This window comes from Embiotoca jacksoni, unplaced genomic scaffold (assembly GCF_022577435.1).
Source record: "Embiotoca jacksoni isolate LCO1_2020_lvr unplaced genomic scaffold, fEmbJac1.0.p SCAF_13, whole genome shotgun sequence".
Lineage (NCBI taxonomy): Eukaryota > Metazoa > Chordata > Actinopteri > Embiotocidae > Embiotoca > Embiotoca jacksoni.
Window position 1 is genome coordinate 13,213,904 of NW_027185263.1, and position 17,426 is coordinate 13,231,329.

The following is a 17,426-nucleotide window of genomic DNA, read 5'->3' on the forward strand; positions in this document are numbered from 1 at the left end:
GGACCAGTGAGCAGTGAGGATGGGAGTATCTGTGTGATGGAGCGGTTTGGCCCATCACACTCCGACATCAGTAACAGACAGAGTCTTGTGGTGTTTTTTTTACTTTATAGCTCCATCCTCTCTGGTCTAAAACTGACGTTAGGGGCATTCATTTTGAATGAAATCAAACACTTTTCTGAAGTCTGCAGCTTTAAACCAACATGAACCACAAATAGATCAAATTACTACCTGGCACAAGAAAGTGCTTACAGTTGCTTGGTAATGATGAATAGAAGACCAGCTCCTGCTTTATTTCATCAAAGACAAGACACACACAGCAGAACTCCGACTAAGTCTGAGTTAGACAGATTGGGGGGCATCACAGGTCTGGCATGAGTCTGCAGCCGGCTGGATTTAGGCTGGACACTCGGGATGGCTGCTCACCTGAATTAGGTCCAAAACTAAATGTGGACACAGTTATATTGAGTTAATGAGGCTTATTATTGCTTTCAAAGAATTAATCAGCTGTACAGGTGGCCATATTGAGTTAATGATACCGCCATTACATTAATTTATGCAAGTGTTTGCATGCATCACCAAAAACTTGCGGGTGATTTTACAGTTCTTATCACTTAATGGATCCACTGAACAATTTCTCCAAAAGTAGGAAATTCATCAAATGCAGGTCTGAGCTGATGTTGAGCCAAATGCAGGAGACAAATGAACCCTTCCACCTCCACATGTAGATTTGAGCACGACGCTCTCATGTGTTCTCTTTCCTTTTCTTTCCTCCTCCCAGGTCTCTGTCCGGTCGCATCGTCGGAGGAGTGTGGTGGTTCTTCACCCTCATCATCATCTCTTCCTACACGGCCAACCTGGCTGCCTTCCTCACTGTGGAGAGGATGGTTTCTCCGATCGAGGGTGCTGAGGATTTGGCCAAGCAGACAGAGATTGCTTATGGGACGTTAGACTCAGGCTCCACGAAGGAGTTCTTTAGGGTGAGTGTCTCAACAGGCTGTCACCGTCCTGTCGCTGCACCGCATAACGAGACCTCCTCCAACGCTATGCTGGCACAGTGTTGAATAAGTCCCCAGAGCTTTCCTGTGGGTTTTCATTTATTACTGGCCAGGTAATAAATTTAATGAATAATCAATTTAAAAAAAGGTCTTGAACTGTATTTTTAGCTTGATAAGACCAAATGAAATGTGTGACAGCTACATTTATTAATTCAGAAATCATCATCAAACAGATGCACACTCCTGGAAAAAAAATAAGTACAATTGTGTTACAAAAGCAGTAAACAGCTAAAATAAAATTACATGCATTTGTTTTAAGTGATTTAAAAGACGCTGCTTTGGGATAGATAACTAAAGTGAGTTCATGTGGCGCTCAGAGGAAAACATCAGTCCTCCTGTGAGTACCACAGAACTAATTTTACTGTGGTATTACGATCAGGAGGGAGCGCCTGTTATCCGCTTGTTCGCAAATCCATTTTGTCCACAAAATTAACTTTTGGTTTTCTCCATCAAACTAAAAATTCTTTCTCCCAGATTTTTGGCAGCAGGAATAATTCAGCTATGAAACTGGGGCAGTTACGCTCCCTCATCCGACCATCTGCAGAGTCATAAACCAAACTTTGAGTAGCATCACAGCGTCTGCATTAATATGCAGATTCAGTTTTTTTTTTTATCTCCACTCCTCAAAAGCAAGGGTGAAAATATAAGACTAACATAAGTGTCTTATAATAAAACAGATAACGCTGAAGCTTTAAAAACCTAATAATTCCACATCAGTTCGTGTTATCATAAAGAAAAGCAGGTAGAAGTATTGTGTACACCTCTAGATCTATTTATAAATTCATAATTTTTTAACTCTGCATCATTTTGTGGAGATTTATAGTTCTGATTTAACCTCTAAATCACTGCCCAGATCTTTGATTTGCTGAGCGATTCATCATAATGAAGGGAAATGAAATGGCAGGTCAATCTGATTGTCAGACTACTTTTTTGTATTTGAAACTTTTTTTTAAATGTTGAGGGAAAACTAGGAGACGTCGTTATAATTGCAATTTGCGGTGCGCTGTCACAAAACTGCGTTCTCACAGAAGACGCCCTACTCCTCGGAAATGGAAATGTCATTCACATCCAGTGTCCAGCTCTGAGCTGTTTCTATTTTTAGCCCCAGCCGCTCTTGTGGCGTGATTGTGCGGAGTGAGCCCGAGACGTTTGATAAATACAAACCCGGCTCTCCTTTACACTTGGGAGTGATTGCGCTGGTTTCAGACTGCATCAGTTCACAGGGAGTTACAAAATCACATCTTACAATCTCCTCTGAGGTTTACAAACAGCACAAATACAGCATGTTCACTGTCTGTTGGGTCTGGTTATCTGCTGCTGGAGGGAGAGGGCTTTTCTGTTAGGACAGAGTCAGTCGACACATAATCAAATTTAAGCACGCATGCATAAAACACAGAGACAGGACCAAAAAATTGCTATTGGGATGAAAGATTCCTCTTCTTGTTTGGTGTGTTTATCTGTGAAAGGGAATGATTTTTGCAGGGAAATGACGAAGTCTAATGTTTCTCTGACCCGACCAATTAATAAAAGCGTTCAAGCAGAATGGACTGCTATGCCAAACTCAACCGAGGTCTTAAAGCAATCAAACAAAGCATGATCAGTGTTGAGAAGGTCATCTTTTTTCTACAGTGCAATGCTTTAAACTATTACATTAATTTAGTAAATATGACAATAAGAATTGAATAAACTAAATTCAAGTTGTTTGTTTGATTGGAAAAAATTATACCAACTAGATTAAAGATGTGTTTTGGGGTTTAGAATAATGTAGTTTTCTCTAAAGTTGAAAAAAACATTTAAGATAGCAAGTCACAGCTGATAGATTCTTTTATTGTGTAATAATTCAAATTAAACTTGTTGGAGAAGCTGTTATTATGACTGCAGGGACAGACAACAGCTGTGACATTAATCAGGACACTGACAGGAGTTGTGTTGTTTGTTTATTTCACTTTGTTTGAATATCCATATTTACATTCAGAAGGGTTTATTACGCGATAAGAACGACTGCAAGCAGCAATTCTTTATTTAGATATAAACTCTTCTCCATTCGTCTTTACATTAAAAAAGAGCTGATGCAGTAAAGAAAGAAGATACTGCAGGTGACTCGCATACCTTAAAAATTACATCTGTTAGATGTTTGTTTTTTTCACCAAATATATTAAATTGAATAGTTAAGAGATTAACCATCACTTTATAAACAGCACCATTTTGCATCATTTTGCACAAATTCCTGATGTATTTGGCAGGATGAGATTTATCAAAGGTGTGTCTGAGCAGATTATGTCGTGACTTCATCTGGAGTGATAAATATTGAGCCTTTCTTCCTCCAGACTGGAAATGTCAGTGCAGAGGAGCATCTCTGAGCAACTGAAATCTGGTGATTACAAACTAATGATTAATAGGAACTGTAAATACCTTTAACAGCGGTCATCAAAGAGGATGTGTCACTTTAATTCTGCCTCACAGGCCACATAATATATAATGATAACTAACATGGGAATTTTTCAAACATTCACTATTATTTTATTGTTTTCTGGTCTTCAAAGAGGACTCTTCGTTGTCAAGCCACAAGGCTTTGTAAAGTCTTACAGTGACAGTTTTACTTAAAATAAATTCTCATCTCTATTCTTCTCTTGATCACAACAGCTATTCTTCTTCCTTTTTGCTTATGTGACATTTAAATCAAATAACATATCCGGATTCAGGTACACTTATTTCATATTTAAAGAAATAATAATAGATTCATTGATTGGTTTTCTTACCAGTTATTAGATCAAAATATTGAATATTGAGAGCCGATGCGTAAGTGCCTTAAACTGCAATAGCACTGAGGGCCCCTCGGGACTTACTACAAAAAAGCTTTTGGGTCCATAGATTGCCATTTAAATGTTGTCAAAAAATACTAAGTCAAAAACTTTTTTCCAAAAGTTGTTATGGTGTCATTCACAAAATGTACTCCTTCACAAAATGTACTCCTTCTTATTAGTTTTATGGTTGTCGATCTGAAAATGATTCCAAAGCCCGTCCAAATATGGTCACTTTTGGCTCCAAAAAAACCCCCAAGATGGCGACGGCTTGAATGCCAAACTTAGGCTTCACAGCAGCTGTTCACAGACTAGTGGGTGACATCACAGTAAATTACCGTTTGGTTCTGACCAAGGTTGGTTGGTGAGCTTTAAAGATGCTGACTAGCTGATTTGTTAGGTTTGCACTTTGCGGGCAGACTGTTTCCATCTGTTTCCAGTTATTATGCCAAACTAAAATAATCAAGCTTTTGACTTGGCGTAAAGAGCTATCTAAAAAGCTGGTTCCCCAAATGTAAAACTATTCATTTAAAAATAAATTCTTAACATCTAGTCCTCACATTCAGAACATAGCTATTATACACGATATATTATTATGACAATTGGAAGAGAAGCAGATGACCTTTCTTCAACCCGCCTCAACAGATTCTACTTACAATAATGTAATGATTTCCTACATTCACATTCAACAACATGCTAAGACAGATGCCAACCTGTGTCTTATACAGACATTATATTAGAGTGATTATTGCGAGGAGTATTTTTACATTAGGAAATACATTAGAGTGAGTTGTGGATGATTTTAAGAAGAGTTATGCTGCTAAATGAGCCGTGCTCTTGTTAAGCTCTTTTATTACATTGTTTCACTGATCATGAGCATACAGGAAATGAGTAATAGTTACATACTTAACCATGCATGTAACTAAATATCACATGCAGATAGACAGAAGAACCAGCAGAAAGAGTGCACATGTTTTGTTTGGCCTGTTGTATCTGTTTTGGCTTGACAGCGTGACAGACAGTACCATGAATCACTCTCAGTCCTGTCAGCTGCTGACAGATAAACTGGGAGCTGAAGAAGAAGCGGTTTATTTCCAGAGCAGATGACAGGCAGTAAACCCACATTTCTCACTGGTCACAGGACACGACCAGCTCATCATATCCTCATTGTTGTGGTTACACCAGTCATTAACTGGGAATAATTTGTTGAATAATTTGTCTTTGTTAAGCCACGACTCGTGCAGCGAGAAGATTCCTCAGTGGATTTCTCAGTCTGACAGCACAAGAAGTTTCACAGATTTCAACACAGATGATCAGCCTGTTCCTGACAAGCATTCATTTTCATGTAACCCAGAAAAAGAATTGCTGTTTTCACACGATGGTCAGGCCTGTCATCAGCTATTATAGTCATGTTACGAGTGTTTACATGAGCACTCCACTGAACTGAAATCGTGCATATGTCAAGAATGATTCACTTACTAGCCTGAGCCCACAATCCATTACATCTCTGGTAAATTATTTATGTTGCCATACACAATGCCGAGCTGACATAGTTTGTCAGTTCACTTTGATGTTTTCATTTACTTTCACCTACCAGATGTGACAAAGGATTGACTCACTCAGCAGCTGGACATACAATCCAGATAAAACCAGTCACACAGACTTGATTCCTCCGTATCAAATGCTATAAATCAGCAAACACATCTGACAGGGCTCGGTCAGCAAGATCAAGGCACATCAAACCTGTAATACAGAATATCGGGAAAAAAACATTTCCAATTCCAACTGTTGTAAATGAAAGATGAAAAAAATTATGAAATAATAGTCATGTAAAAGTCATGAGGATGATCAGATTTTCTCTGACATTGTTTCAAAGCTTTGGCGTCTTCTTCACTTCCTGGTTGCCTGGTTATGAACCCGCCTGTCACATTTACAAATACGAAAAGTTTAGACCCAAAGTTCCCTCTGGGGTACCTCTTCCTCTCCCCACTCAGATCCCAGCGCAGAAGGTCACATTTGCCAAGTTTAATGCAGCCTCTCTATTTTGCCCCTCTATTGTAGGCAGCTGTGTACTCCGGCTCCCCGGTGACCGGCGATCAGCCTCTCGCTGGCCATTTTTAGCAGCGTACTGAGTGTCAGAGCGGAGCTGTGCTGTGCATGTCTGTAGCTGCTCTAGCTGGCAGCCGACTGGGCCACAGAGGTGAAGCCGTCAGTCTCGGAGAAAGCAGGTCAAATGTGTTAAAGGCTGTGGCGTCACAAAAGGAGTTCAATACCCTGTTAAACAACAAATAGCACAATATAATAGATTTGGGATTTGACTTTAATATCATTTGGATTCATGAATATTTGATCCTGTCAGATCAGATGACCATGCAGTAATTAATGATCACTCATGAGCTACAGATTTTTTTTTCTACTAGACGTGACACTCCAAATACCTGGAATAAATATTCACAGTTTGAGAGATTGATCACCTTTGTGTTTACTAAAATAAAAACAAGCTTGTTTTCACTGATTGTGGGCTCATCTGGATGTAGCAACCAAAAATGAATAGACAACCTGCCAATTTGTCAGCTGCTTTTAAAAACAAAAATATATCCTCCAAATAGACCTGCACAGCCTTGATTCAAGTAGAAGTCGTTGTTCGGGCTTTGCAGGACGATGATCAGGTTTGTAAAAACATTAAAAAGACGTTTTCTGCATCTTTGACTGAAGATGCCGAGAAGTGCAGGGGGACTGATACAATCATAAATATACCTGTGTGATATATGCATCTACAAAACACATAAACAGATAAAGTGTTGAAGTGAAACCAAGACAGACTAAAACATGCAGCATAATTAGACCATATTATCATATAACATAATACCTGAGGTTGGAATACAAAGACTGACAGATGACACAAAAATAAATAATATATATTTGAATAATGCAAAGAGCAGGTATAAGCTTTACTGAAATATACTGTGGTACATACCGTATTGAATATACAATGATATATTGCACATAAATCAACATAATCATGATGTTTAATCATCTTTAAAACATAAATTGCTAAAGACTAAGTATAAAATCAGTAGTTTCTGGTTCACATGTATGTGAGGTGTTTGCACCTCCCCCACCTTTCTGTGGGAACCTGCAGTGGAATATTTGACCCCATTTCCACCTGATAATAACTTGCAGCGTATCGCTTATCTTCACCACATATTTCAAGCTGCTGCACAACAGGCCATGACACAAGCACTGTTCGATAAATGTAAAAGTTACATAAGCACAGTCCAGTCAAATCGACCGTGTACTGATAACATGGATGTGCAAAAGGATTGATTTGACCACACCGTGATGATTATGACTCCGGCTGTGACCTGCTGGCAGGAGTATAAGATGAAGAGGAGGAGGAGGTCACTTCTGTCTGTTAATATTGATACTAAACATGGCCTGCAGTTTACTTCTGCTGAGCTGCCAGGTTGTCAGACTTCATGATGCTGGCAAAAGGCCCACTGCCTCTGCTGCACTGTTTGCATTTAAAGGGTAAATCCACTGTGAATTGCACGAGGCAGGACGCTGTCAGAGCTCACTTACTAAATGTGCTGTAACGCTGCACATATGGCCACACCCACTGTCTGGGTGTCTCAGCAGGTGTGTTGATGATTCAGACAAACCTGCTGTGACATTCCTCATTTGGGCCATGAAGAGCAGCAGCTGCAGCTATTTACTAAGTGATTCAGAGCCGCTTAAATAGTCAGAAGATTTTGGAAAATGCACTTTTTGCTGTCTTGCTGAGAGTTAGATGAAAATATTGATACTGCTCATGTCTGTGTTAAGTGTGGAGCTAGAGATAATTGCTAATTATATTATATTATATTATATTATATTATATTGAGAGATATAATATATAACGTGTTAATTAGAGACCTACAGAGGTGCCAGTAGGTGTACCAGCCTAAAGAAAATATGAATAAGTCTTGGGAGGGTCTTGCTTATTTTGAAAATTCAATTTAAGAATCGGTCTCTAAGCACACCTCGATACTTTTTGGGCCTGATTTATTAAAGGTTTGCGTGTGTAAAATCACGCGCAAACTCCACACCACCCGCAAAAAAATGTCCCATCTGATCTATTAACGACGTGCAGTGAGGATTGCGTCTCTCAAATGTGCAATTTAACACACGTTGTCCATTTTGCGCGTTTACCTGAATGCATATGTGATATTGGGCGTTTCTACTTGAAACCACAAAAGCCACAAAATACCAGCAATGTTAAAACTTCTCACGTCTCAGCATTTTCCTGCCTCTGGGTCGTTCCAGCATATCGCTGCTTGGATATCCCACCCAGTCCTGTTATTCAGGTGTGCTGTCACGGGTCCTGAATGTGTCCCGCAGAATTCACAGGTGACTTCATAAGGTTCACGAGCACTCGTGAGACACTGAATGAAACTAATTCACCTGCTCACCACAGAAAGAGCTGGACCTGCTGATCGGTGTTTGTTAGAGGATCTCATCCGTTTGCCAACGTTTTATTATAAGCCGTCTTTATTTTTATTTTTCACCTAATATCTTGCCATCTTCTCATAATTTCTTCTGTTGATCTTTTTGTTTTTCCCATTGCATTGACTTCCTCGCTGATAATCTCCTATATAGCGTTTTGTTCTTGTTATATTAATATTTATTCATTTCAAGGGGATCAGATTTCTTTAGCTTTTGCGGTCGTTGTGTTAGAACAGATTGAATCACTTTAACACACACAAACCTCATTTAAATACAGCGATTTGCACCTGATATTAAATACGCAATTACTCTTAGTAAATCACCTGCAAAACGGGTACAAAATAAATGTGCAAACTTTTGGAATAAATACGCAATTTAGTACCCTTTATGTAAATGAGTTATTAGTAAATCAGGCCCTTTGTACGCTAAGCCAACAACCCTCAGGCCCCAGCTCCACACTTATAGAGCACCGAGTTGAATCAATGCTGTCATGTAAGACAGTAACTGTGCGTTTCCCTGAAATGACAGAATAGCTGTTCTTTCATTTCCAACCCACAGCGGCTCTGTATGAATGTTTTCATGGCTGTCATAACTAAACTGTTTCTGTCTTCTCTCTCTTGTTCCCCTGAATGCAGCGTTCCAAAATAGCAGTTTATGAGAAAATGTGGTCATACATGAAATCAGCCGAACCCTCAGTGTTTGCCAAGACAACACCAGACGGGGTTTCCCGGGTACGAAAGTCGAAGGGCAAGTTTGCCTTTCTTCTCGAATCCACTATGAACGAGTACATAGAGCAGCGGAAGCCATGTGACACCATGAAAGTGGGCGGCAACCTCGACTCTAAGGGCTATGGTGTGGCCACACCTAAAGGCTCTGCATTAAGGTGGGTGGGATAATATAACAATATCCTCCATGTTGTTATAGTATTCCACCTACCCTGATGTTTCCTTTGTCATTCTCTTCTTCCTCACACCTTAATTCTTCTTTTTTTTTTTTCGAAGTGCATCACTGAGTGAACAGTATTATATGAGTTATCTGGATTGACTCAAAACATTCATTATTTTTGTTGTGTCCTACGTATCTGGTTTGTGTCTGTCACTTTCTTCTTTCTCTTAAGGTTATTGGTATTCTTGTCACGTTCATTATCTCCATTCAAATGTTGATGTGCACCGTCACCTTCCCCAACCTTGTTTGTTCCGTCTCTCTTCCCTTCAACCTCTCCTCCCTCCTTGTTTTTCTGTGGTACCCTTTTTGCATTTGCCTCTTAATTCAACACTGAACAATTTATTTTGTTAATTTGCTAGTTAAAATGCTGGTTTGTCGGTTGTGATGAATGTTAAGCTGCATGCTGGATGTTCTTATTTCTTAATTCAACAATGACAGAATGTCCCCATCCCGCACACTTCAGTTACGAGCGATGTAACCCTCCATGCCACCTCTCTAATATTTAACATTTTCTTTGCTGTTAAAAATGCTTCTTACCCTTCCACACCAGTGAAATTCTTTACCAATTTGTCCCTCCCGTGCTCCCCTTTCTGAACCATTGATATTTATCACTATTTTTCACTAATATTCTATATTAGATTTCTCACGGACCTGTTCATTTTCTTACAAGTTATGTTTTATCGTTTCAAGAAATGCTGTTAACCTGGCAGTGTTAAAACTGAATGAGCAAGGCCTCTTGGACAAATTGAAAAACAAATGGTGGTACGACAAGGGAGAGTGCGGCAGCGGGGGAGGTGACTCTAAGGTCAGCCTCAATGTCACCAAAGTCGGGTATCCTAGAACAGAGTAATCGGCAAGGCTGTCGTCACTGACTGTAGTCTCTGAGGCTAAGCGCCTGTAAACACCTTACTTATAAATATGTTATTGTGCAACTGTGATCAACTGGGAACCCTTTACTTGGCTAATGGAGGAGAAAAAAAAAGAGATATAGTTCTGTGATACAGCAGTAGGAAAGGCAGTGCTTTGTGATAGAGTAGTTTTTGGCTTGTGGCTATAAAAGACAGAAACCGTCTTCTCCTCTGATTTTTATACCTACAAGCCAAAAAGCTTTGCATTCTCGTACCTGACAGTCCAACTAATGCCAGACAGATGAAAGGTGATATGTAAGATCAGCACTTTCAAGTTGAACGATAAATGCACTCTCCAATCTGCCGCCTGGGTGATTAGGGCAGGCACGGGGAACAGCGTTGTCTTGAGGGGACTAAGCATCGCAGGCAAACGTGAGAATTCTAATGACAGAGTTTACAACTAACGGTCCAAACTCTTCTTGCCCGACATCCTCTTCACCGAAATCCAGCGTAAGACTCACACAAACCTTTGGTTGGTCTTGACCCCCAAGGCCAGTCAAAGTCTGTCCATGGCCACCCTGACCTGGTAAACCCTGCAACAGTAGAGTGTAAGATATTACCAGGGGCTCCATTTGTACAACAGGATTTGATCTGAATCTACTGAAGAGTTGATGAAGTACAAATAAGTGTTATTGTGTGAAGATGCATATTGACCTGAAAGTGAGACTATGCAACTTTTAACAGCCGCCATCGTGGCCTTAAGAGTCAAGTAAAGGAAACTGATACGTTTCATTTTCTGGTGTGTTTCCTCTTGTAATATAACCATTTGAAATGTTTATCTTTGTTTAGCACAAGTGGACTGGAGACAAGTTATAAAGTCAGCAATCGGACTGATTAATGTCACTTACATTTTATATATATATATTTATTGTCTTAAAAGTTACAAAGTCTCGCTTTACATGTCAAAGTTAAAACAAAGAAGAGAAATTAACTTATAGAAGAAGAGCTTGACTGATAATTACTGTAAAGCCTGTCTTGCCTTTTCATTCTGTGTGCACATTTGTTCAAGCATATAAATTTACGATTTCCAGGCTCAGCTCTGCAGAAAAGCCGGGACCTTTTTCCACATCAGCGTCTGTAACATGTTGACACTGATGAGGATTTTTACTTTTTCAATCAAATCTGTTGTACAAACTTTCCATAAATGAGGCCCCTGATCTTGTGTTTCAGACACCAGGGCGTAGTAAGAGCCCGACACCGGACCCATCTCTGCCTCTGCTCTTCAGCTTGCATTATGACCACAGTACACTCGGCATATTGTATGTTAGAGAGGAGACCAGACGAACTTTGCTGTTACGGACTCCAGTCATCCATTCCTGAGTGAGCAGGATATGGATACTATCAGAGGAGTAACACAAAGACGCCGTCTCCTCTCACTGGCAATCTGCCTCCTCCCCTGTAGGTCCGGTTAGAGAGAGACAGAGTAGATGATCAGTGCAACAGTGTGACTGCCACATTTCTTTGTCCTCGTTTCTCTTTCAGAAGTGCATGTGTGGGTAATTTAACAAAAAGATGGAAATATATTGTATGTAACGACCACTGAGAAAAATTTGACATTCACAGCGTGCCATCACATCAGTGTAATGAAGCTTCCTGAAAACAAATTCAGCACATGTATGTACATATACTGCAGGTCAAAAGATACTTTAATATGTATATATTCAGATGTATTCTCCAAATTTAAACAAATCTTCAGACTGATTGTTAAAATCACATATCTACAACTGTCTACAGCTGCTTTCATGAACTGAAGCTGAATGATTGAAAACATTTAAGTGGGTTAATTGGACATCATACAGTGTATGATTGTGTCTCTTGCACGGGTTGTTCGTGTGGTCTTGAATGTTTTAGACACCATCCTGTCGTCCTGCTTTGCAGACAGACTGAAGGATAAAGTTGTGATGTCACAGAGGGAGCAGGGAGTGGACGCAATAATAGAAACACCTGTGTAATGTATCCAATAGAATACAATAATGAATACTGTCTATGTGAAGCTAATAATTCTAATAAGATGTAAAGCCATATCACAGCGCCAAAAACAATACCAGTGAAAATTCCCAAAGAGGTAAAACTACACAAAAACTGAACATTGTGAATTGTTAAGCTTCACAAATGCAAGATTTAGAGCACTGGCTCTTGTGTCACACTGCAATATATTGTGCAGGTGTTCATGATATTCTGCCCACCCTCGCACTTAATCAGGCAGTTGGAATCAGACTAAACTTCATCGTTTAACCAGAAAATGATTTACAATTTGAGAAAAAAAAATGTTAGTAGACTTCTTTGCTAGAGGTTTGAGGTGATGGAAATCAAACTTTGTACCTGCACAGACATCATCAACAAGGGCAGGTTTTTAAAGGTAGTTTTCAAAATGACAAAGTAATGATAAAAAAAAATTCCCTCCTGCCCTCCTGAGAATAAAGGCACTTTAGGTGACTTTAACATACATTTATCTTCTTCTTTGGCAAATCTTAAATTAAATTTGATTAGTCAGCTGGATGCATAATTAATGATCCATTACATAATTGCGAAGTCACCAGAAAAATTACTGAAGTGAGAGAAGACAGAGCCCTCAGTAGCCAATGTGAACCTCTGTACAGACATACTGGTGATTATTAAATACTATAATCTGCTTATTTAATGTTCTAAAATTACATTTGTGAGAACGTTGTTACTGTTGTGAGCTTCGTAAAATTATTATATATTGTAAAAACGATATAATCTATTGAGAACTGAAATGAGACAGATACATTAATACATGTATATTGTGTGTAACTTACTGTCCCAGTATGTTGTTTAGGTTTTGCTCAGTTGGTCTCAGCTGTGGATATTAACTCAGCAGACAATTTAGTTTCAGCGCTAAAACAAGCACAAGTTTGTGTTTGTAAAATGATGCTGTAGAAACTCAATTAACAGCAGCTGCTATAATTTGAATTGTCTTATTGCAGAAATGCTCTCAGTTTGTTGTAAATGTGAGTCAAACCAGATCTGATAAATCACCTTCTTTACCTGTCTATGAGTCTCAGTGCAGCTGCGACATACTATTACTTCAGAGGTTTGGTGCTGCAGCTCACACTGTTTTTCTCTTTGACAGTAAATGACAGGTGGAGTAGCACGCCACGCTGCAACCAGCAATACAGTTAAAAAAAAAAACACTCTAATGATGTAACTTTTTGTCTCTAGGACAAGCTAATTACAAACCCCAGCATCTTAAGGGAAACATTTATATTCCTTTTTATTGCTGTCACCTGCACTAGGTGTTTTTGACAAGTGGTCTTGCTCACCTCTGGAGTCCCTTTGATTTCTCTTCACGTCTCCAGCAGTGATGATGACAATTATTTAGCTGTCATGTCCTATTTTAATTTCAGATGGAAAAGCATACTGAACATAAGTGCATTTTCACCCACGATCAACAAAGTCCAGAGGTTTGCAGTTTAACTCAACATCAGCTCACCCGACACATCTCTCCAGACACGGCTATCATCTGTTTCTCTGAAGAGAATTACAGGATAGATGCATGATAGTCTTTTGTGTCTAGCTTTTTTTCAGATCAGAGACTTTACAGAAAAATATTTATTTTCAGTATATTATTCAAAGGCCCATGGTCACCACCTGGTGGTGTGTTTGAGTGTCTTTATCTGATGACCAGCAGATTATTGCAGTTCACTCAGTGGATCTGGGAAAAAAAAACAGACGTTTATATTTTACAACAAACAGAAAAAGCAAGTCAGTAGACCTGCTACTGGACTAGTACGACACCACCCAACCACGACCAATCCGAATCCTAATCAGCTGATCCTTATGTGAGTTAGTAAAGTGAGGGGAAAGGTACATGGAGATTACGTTTCATGCTCAATTAGTGCAGTGAAATTCTCTTTTCTGTTCAGGAAGGTCAAAGGTCAAAACCAGCTACCAGCAGCGTATTTAAGATTTCAAATGTAAATCTTCCGGTTGAAAGTTGCTGTTATTTATCAGTTTGTTACCCTGCTGACTGGAGGTTCAGTGGCCTGTTTGAGCAGACCGGAGGCTCTGAATGTGTCACAGCGAGACAAAAACACTTCTTATAGTCAAGATATGACTCACAAAATGCTCATCAACGATGATCTTCATAACTGTGCCCTTTATTTTGTGATGAATGTGATACCTCTGAAACAGAATTTTTTTTTTAACTCCTCGCAACTTTCTTGATTCATGTGACAACTATTAAGTTTAAAGTTCATCATGACTTCCTTGTAAAGGACTGTCAAGTAAAAGTTAAAAAAGCAGAAACTGCTAAAAGTAGTGAAGCTGATGATTCTGCTGCAGAGAAAACATTAGATTTTAAATGCTGTCCCCTTTAGGATTGTTAATGTAGAAGTGAGATGTAAATCACTCAGTTTTGCATTTACAATTATGCTTCCAGTTTCTGCTGTTTGCCTTTAAGAAGAAGTTTTCAACTCCCAAAGTGCCTTTCAAAGAGCTCTGACTGGAGACCAGGACCACAGATCACCTGCCCCTCCCCTTTTCTTTTATTTTGTATGTATTATCAGAAAATAAATTTGACAAGGACATTGGTGAATACAATATATTTGATGGTGTTGGATTACAACCACAGATCCTTTTTCTGAAAGGAAACAAGCCTGGATATTTAGCAGTCAAGGAAATTAGGCATAATGTCTTGCAAAACAAACCCCTCCTAAATTATGACTCGGCCCTCCTTAGTGAAACTTTAAAGACGAGCATAATAACAATCCTAAATTCTGTGTTGAAAAGCAAACAAATTCACTTCACAATTTCTTATCATTTTTGAAGCAGCTTTATTCTCATTTGATTGGCACAAACGTGGGTTGATGTGTGTTAACGGGGGGGACTTTGCGAGACATTAGGCCTCAAGTAGCTGTAAAGCAAATTGACCTGATGTGTTTGTCTGTTAGTCAGGGAAGGGTTCCTGTTAGATCCACCTTGCTAAACATCAAAAAGGCTGCCCATAGCAAAAAAAAAAAAGATAATTAGGTGCCCTCAGTAATGACTGCCTCTGTTTTCTTTCATTCTCTGAAAGCTATGCAGCAGCTGCTTTATTCTGCAAGTTCAAATCTTTTCTCTTCTTGTGATCAGTGTGTGCCGATTACTCAAAGCGATATAGGTGGGGTCTGGCATGTTAGGGTAGTCATGGATCATGAAAGTCATATATTGATATATATTTACATACTGTAGTTTTGCTTGCTATTTGTGATATGTTGGCCAGGACCCTACTCTATCGCTTTGTACAGTATAAAGTAGTTTAAAAAGTTGAATAACATAAAATAACATAATACAATGTTATTTATGTTATTTCCCACGTGAAGAACTCCTGTAAACCTTGCAGTATTGAAACTCAGTGAACAAGGCATCTTAGACAAGCTGAAAAACAAATGGTGGTACGATAAGGGTGAATGTGGAACCAAGGACTCTGGAAGTAAGGTCAGTCGCTGCAGGTCTTTTTACACTGATTGCAAAATGCATTTTGACCCAACTGTTCATATACAAAACATCTAAAGCATACATCCTCCCAGACATGTTAACCATGACATGATATTTGCTTTGTTTGCCCTCAGAATAACACCAAAAAGACGTTAAAGTTTACTTTACACATACTGTAGTCAAATTTATTGACACCATGATTCATTACATGAACATGACTTCATCACTATTGTATGTAGACAAGTCGATTTGCTAAAATTGCAGCATGATGACACAATTTTTGATTCATGTCATACATTTTTTTGAAAAGAATTGTAACCATTATACTGCTATTTTTTCATCCAAACCTCTATTGAAATTTAGTTTATTGATGGTCTTATTCATTTGTATGTATTTGTATGAATTTCCCAAAGGCGTCCTTATTCTGACAAAGTCCAAACTGACCTTTAAATACCATCTGAGCACAAAGTGGTCAAACGGTACTTAATAGTCGAGTCTCATAGGTGGAGTGTCAGAGTAAGGAACATTTTTGTTATACATTTTCCTTCAATGCAAAGATATGTATCTGCCAGTCCAGTGACTTTTTAGGCAAGAAAAAAAAAATTGAATTTAGGACTATAAAACTTCCCACAGGGTTAGAATGCAAATGGTAAAACTCACATAAATGAATTTCAATATTACTGTTTGGCTTTTAATAGCAGCAAAATGGTTCAATTCACCTTCCACAGCTTGCCACTTTGATTGTACATAATATGCAGTGTTTTGAAGATTAAGTTAAGCAGCTATGATAGCCAATCAAGGGTTTTAATCTGTAGACCTGTACGACCACGACCGCCTTCCTCTTAGACTAGACGTGGCCTCGCAAAGAGACCACAAGGCAGGATACATAGAAAGTCTCTCTACATTCACCTTCTCAGCTCCTTAGGGTACAAAATAACTTGAGAGGAGGAATCAAGACACATTTAAGTTGTTCCAATTTTTCTTGCTTATAGGCTAAATTAAGCAGCTATACCTCAGAGGGTTTTGTTAGACACATTTAGCGACCTCCTCAAAGTTGCTGTTTAGCCGTAGTGCAGCAGGATGTACTGTGTATGGGTGTATATGAGGACAGCCTCAGAGGGCCAGTTTTAAAAAATTCTTAACGGTGGTCTTTACCTCCCCCAGGACAAGACAAGTGCACTAAGCCTGAGCAACGTGGCAGGAGTCTTCTATATTCTGGTGGGAGGGCTGGGCCTGGCTATGACCGTGGCTTTGATAGAGTTCTGCTATAAGTCACGGCAAGAAACCAAAAGACTGAAGCTGGCAAAGACTGCCCAAAACTTTAAGCCAGCCCCTCCGGCAAACACCCAGAATTTTGCCACGTATCGTGAAGGCTACAACGTGTATGGGACAGAGAGCGTAAAAATCTAGAGGGTATGTCTTTTCTTTTTGAGAAATGTTGTGGAATCAATTAATTCTGGATCATTGCATGAATGTAAAGATTCAAATTGTATTCATTTCAAATTAATTCAACTTAAAATTTCTAGTTTTTGTTTCCATGTTACTTCAGAAAATCTTTGGATTTCCCAGCATGCAATATTTGAGAGTTTTGTAGTTTGAAGAAAACGCTTTGAAAATGTGTTGGTTTGTCTTTGACACAAGGTAAATTACTTCATGGTCATTTCTTTTCATGAAAATGAAAACAGTGTGACGCATGATGCAGACCACTATGAAATGAAATTCAGTCCCAATACTTGCGTATTACGTGTTTAAGTATTTGAATCCAAGGCCGGAGATATTCTTGCTTTTAAAAC

General features: G+C 39.0%; 1 protein-coding gene across 4 annotated transcripts in view; it reads left to right on the top strand.

Moving 5' to 3' along the window:
* Positions 1-17,426, top strand: part of gria3a (glutamate receptor, ionotropic, AMPA 3a) — a 68,262-nt gene that overhangs the window by 48,768 nt on the left and 2,068 nt on the right. The window contains exons 12-15 of one of the 4 annotated variants that reach the window (XR_011178133.1): positions 779-977; positions 8,977-9,224; positions 9,977-15,255; positions 16,798-16,882. Coding sequence is in view for 3 of the 4 variants with exons in the window: in XM_069146698.1 (XP_069002799.1) it covers positions 779-977; positions 8,977-9,224; positions 9,977-10,091; positions 16,798-17,043 (808 nt within the window). In the remaining variant the exon portion in view is untranslated. Of the gene's footprint in view, positions 1-778; positions 978-8,976; positions 9,225-9,976; positions 15,256-15,518; positions 15,648-16,797; positions 17,047-17,426 lie in introns of those variants that run through there. The other 3 variants (XM_069146699.1, XM_069146698.1, XM_069146697.1) reach the window with 3 other exon arrangements.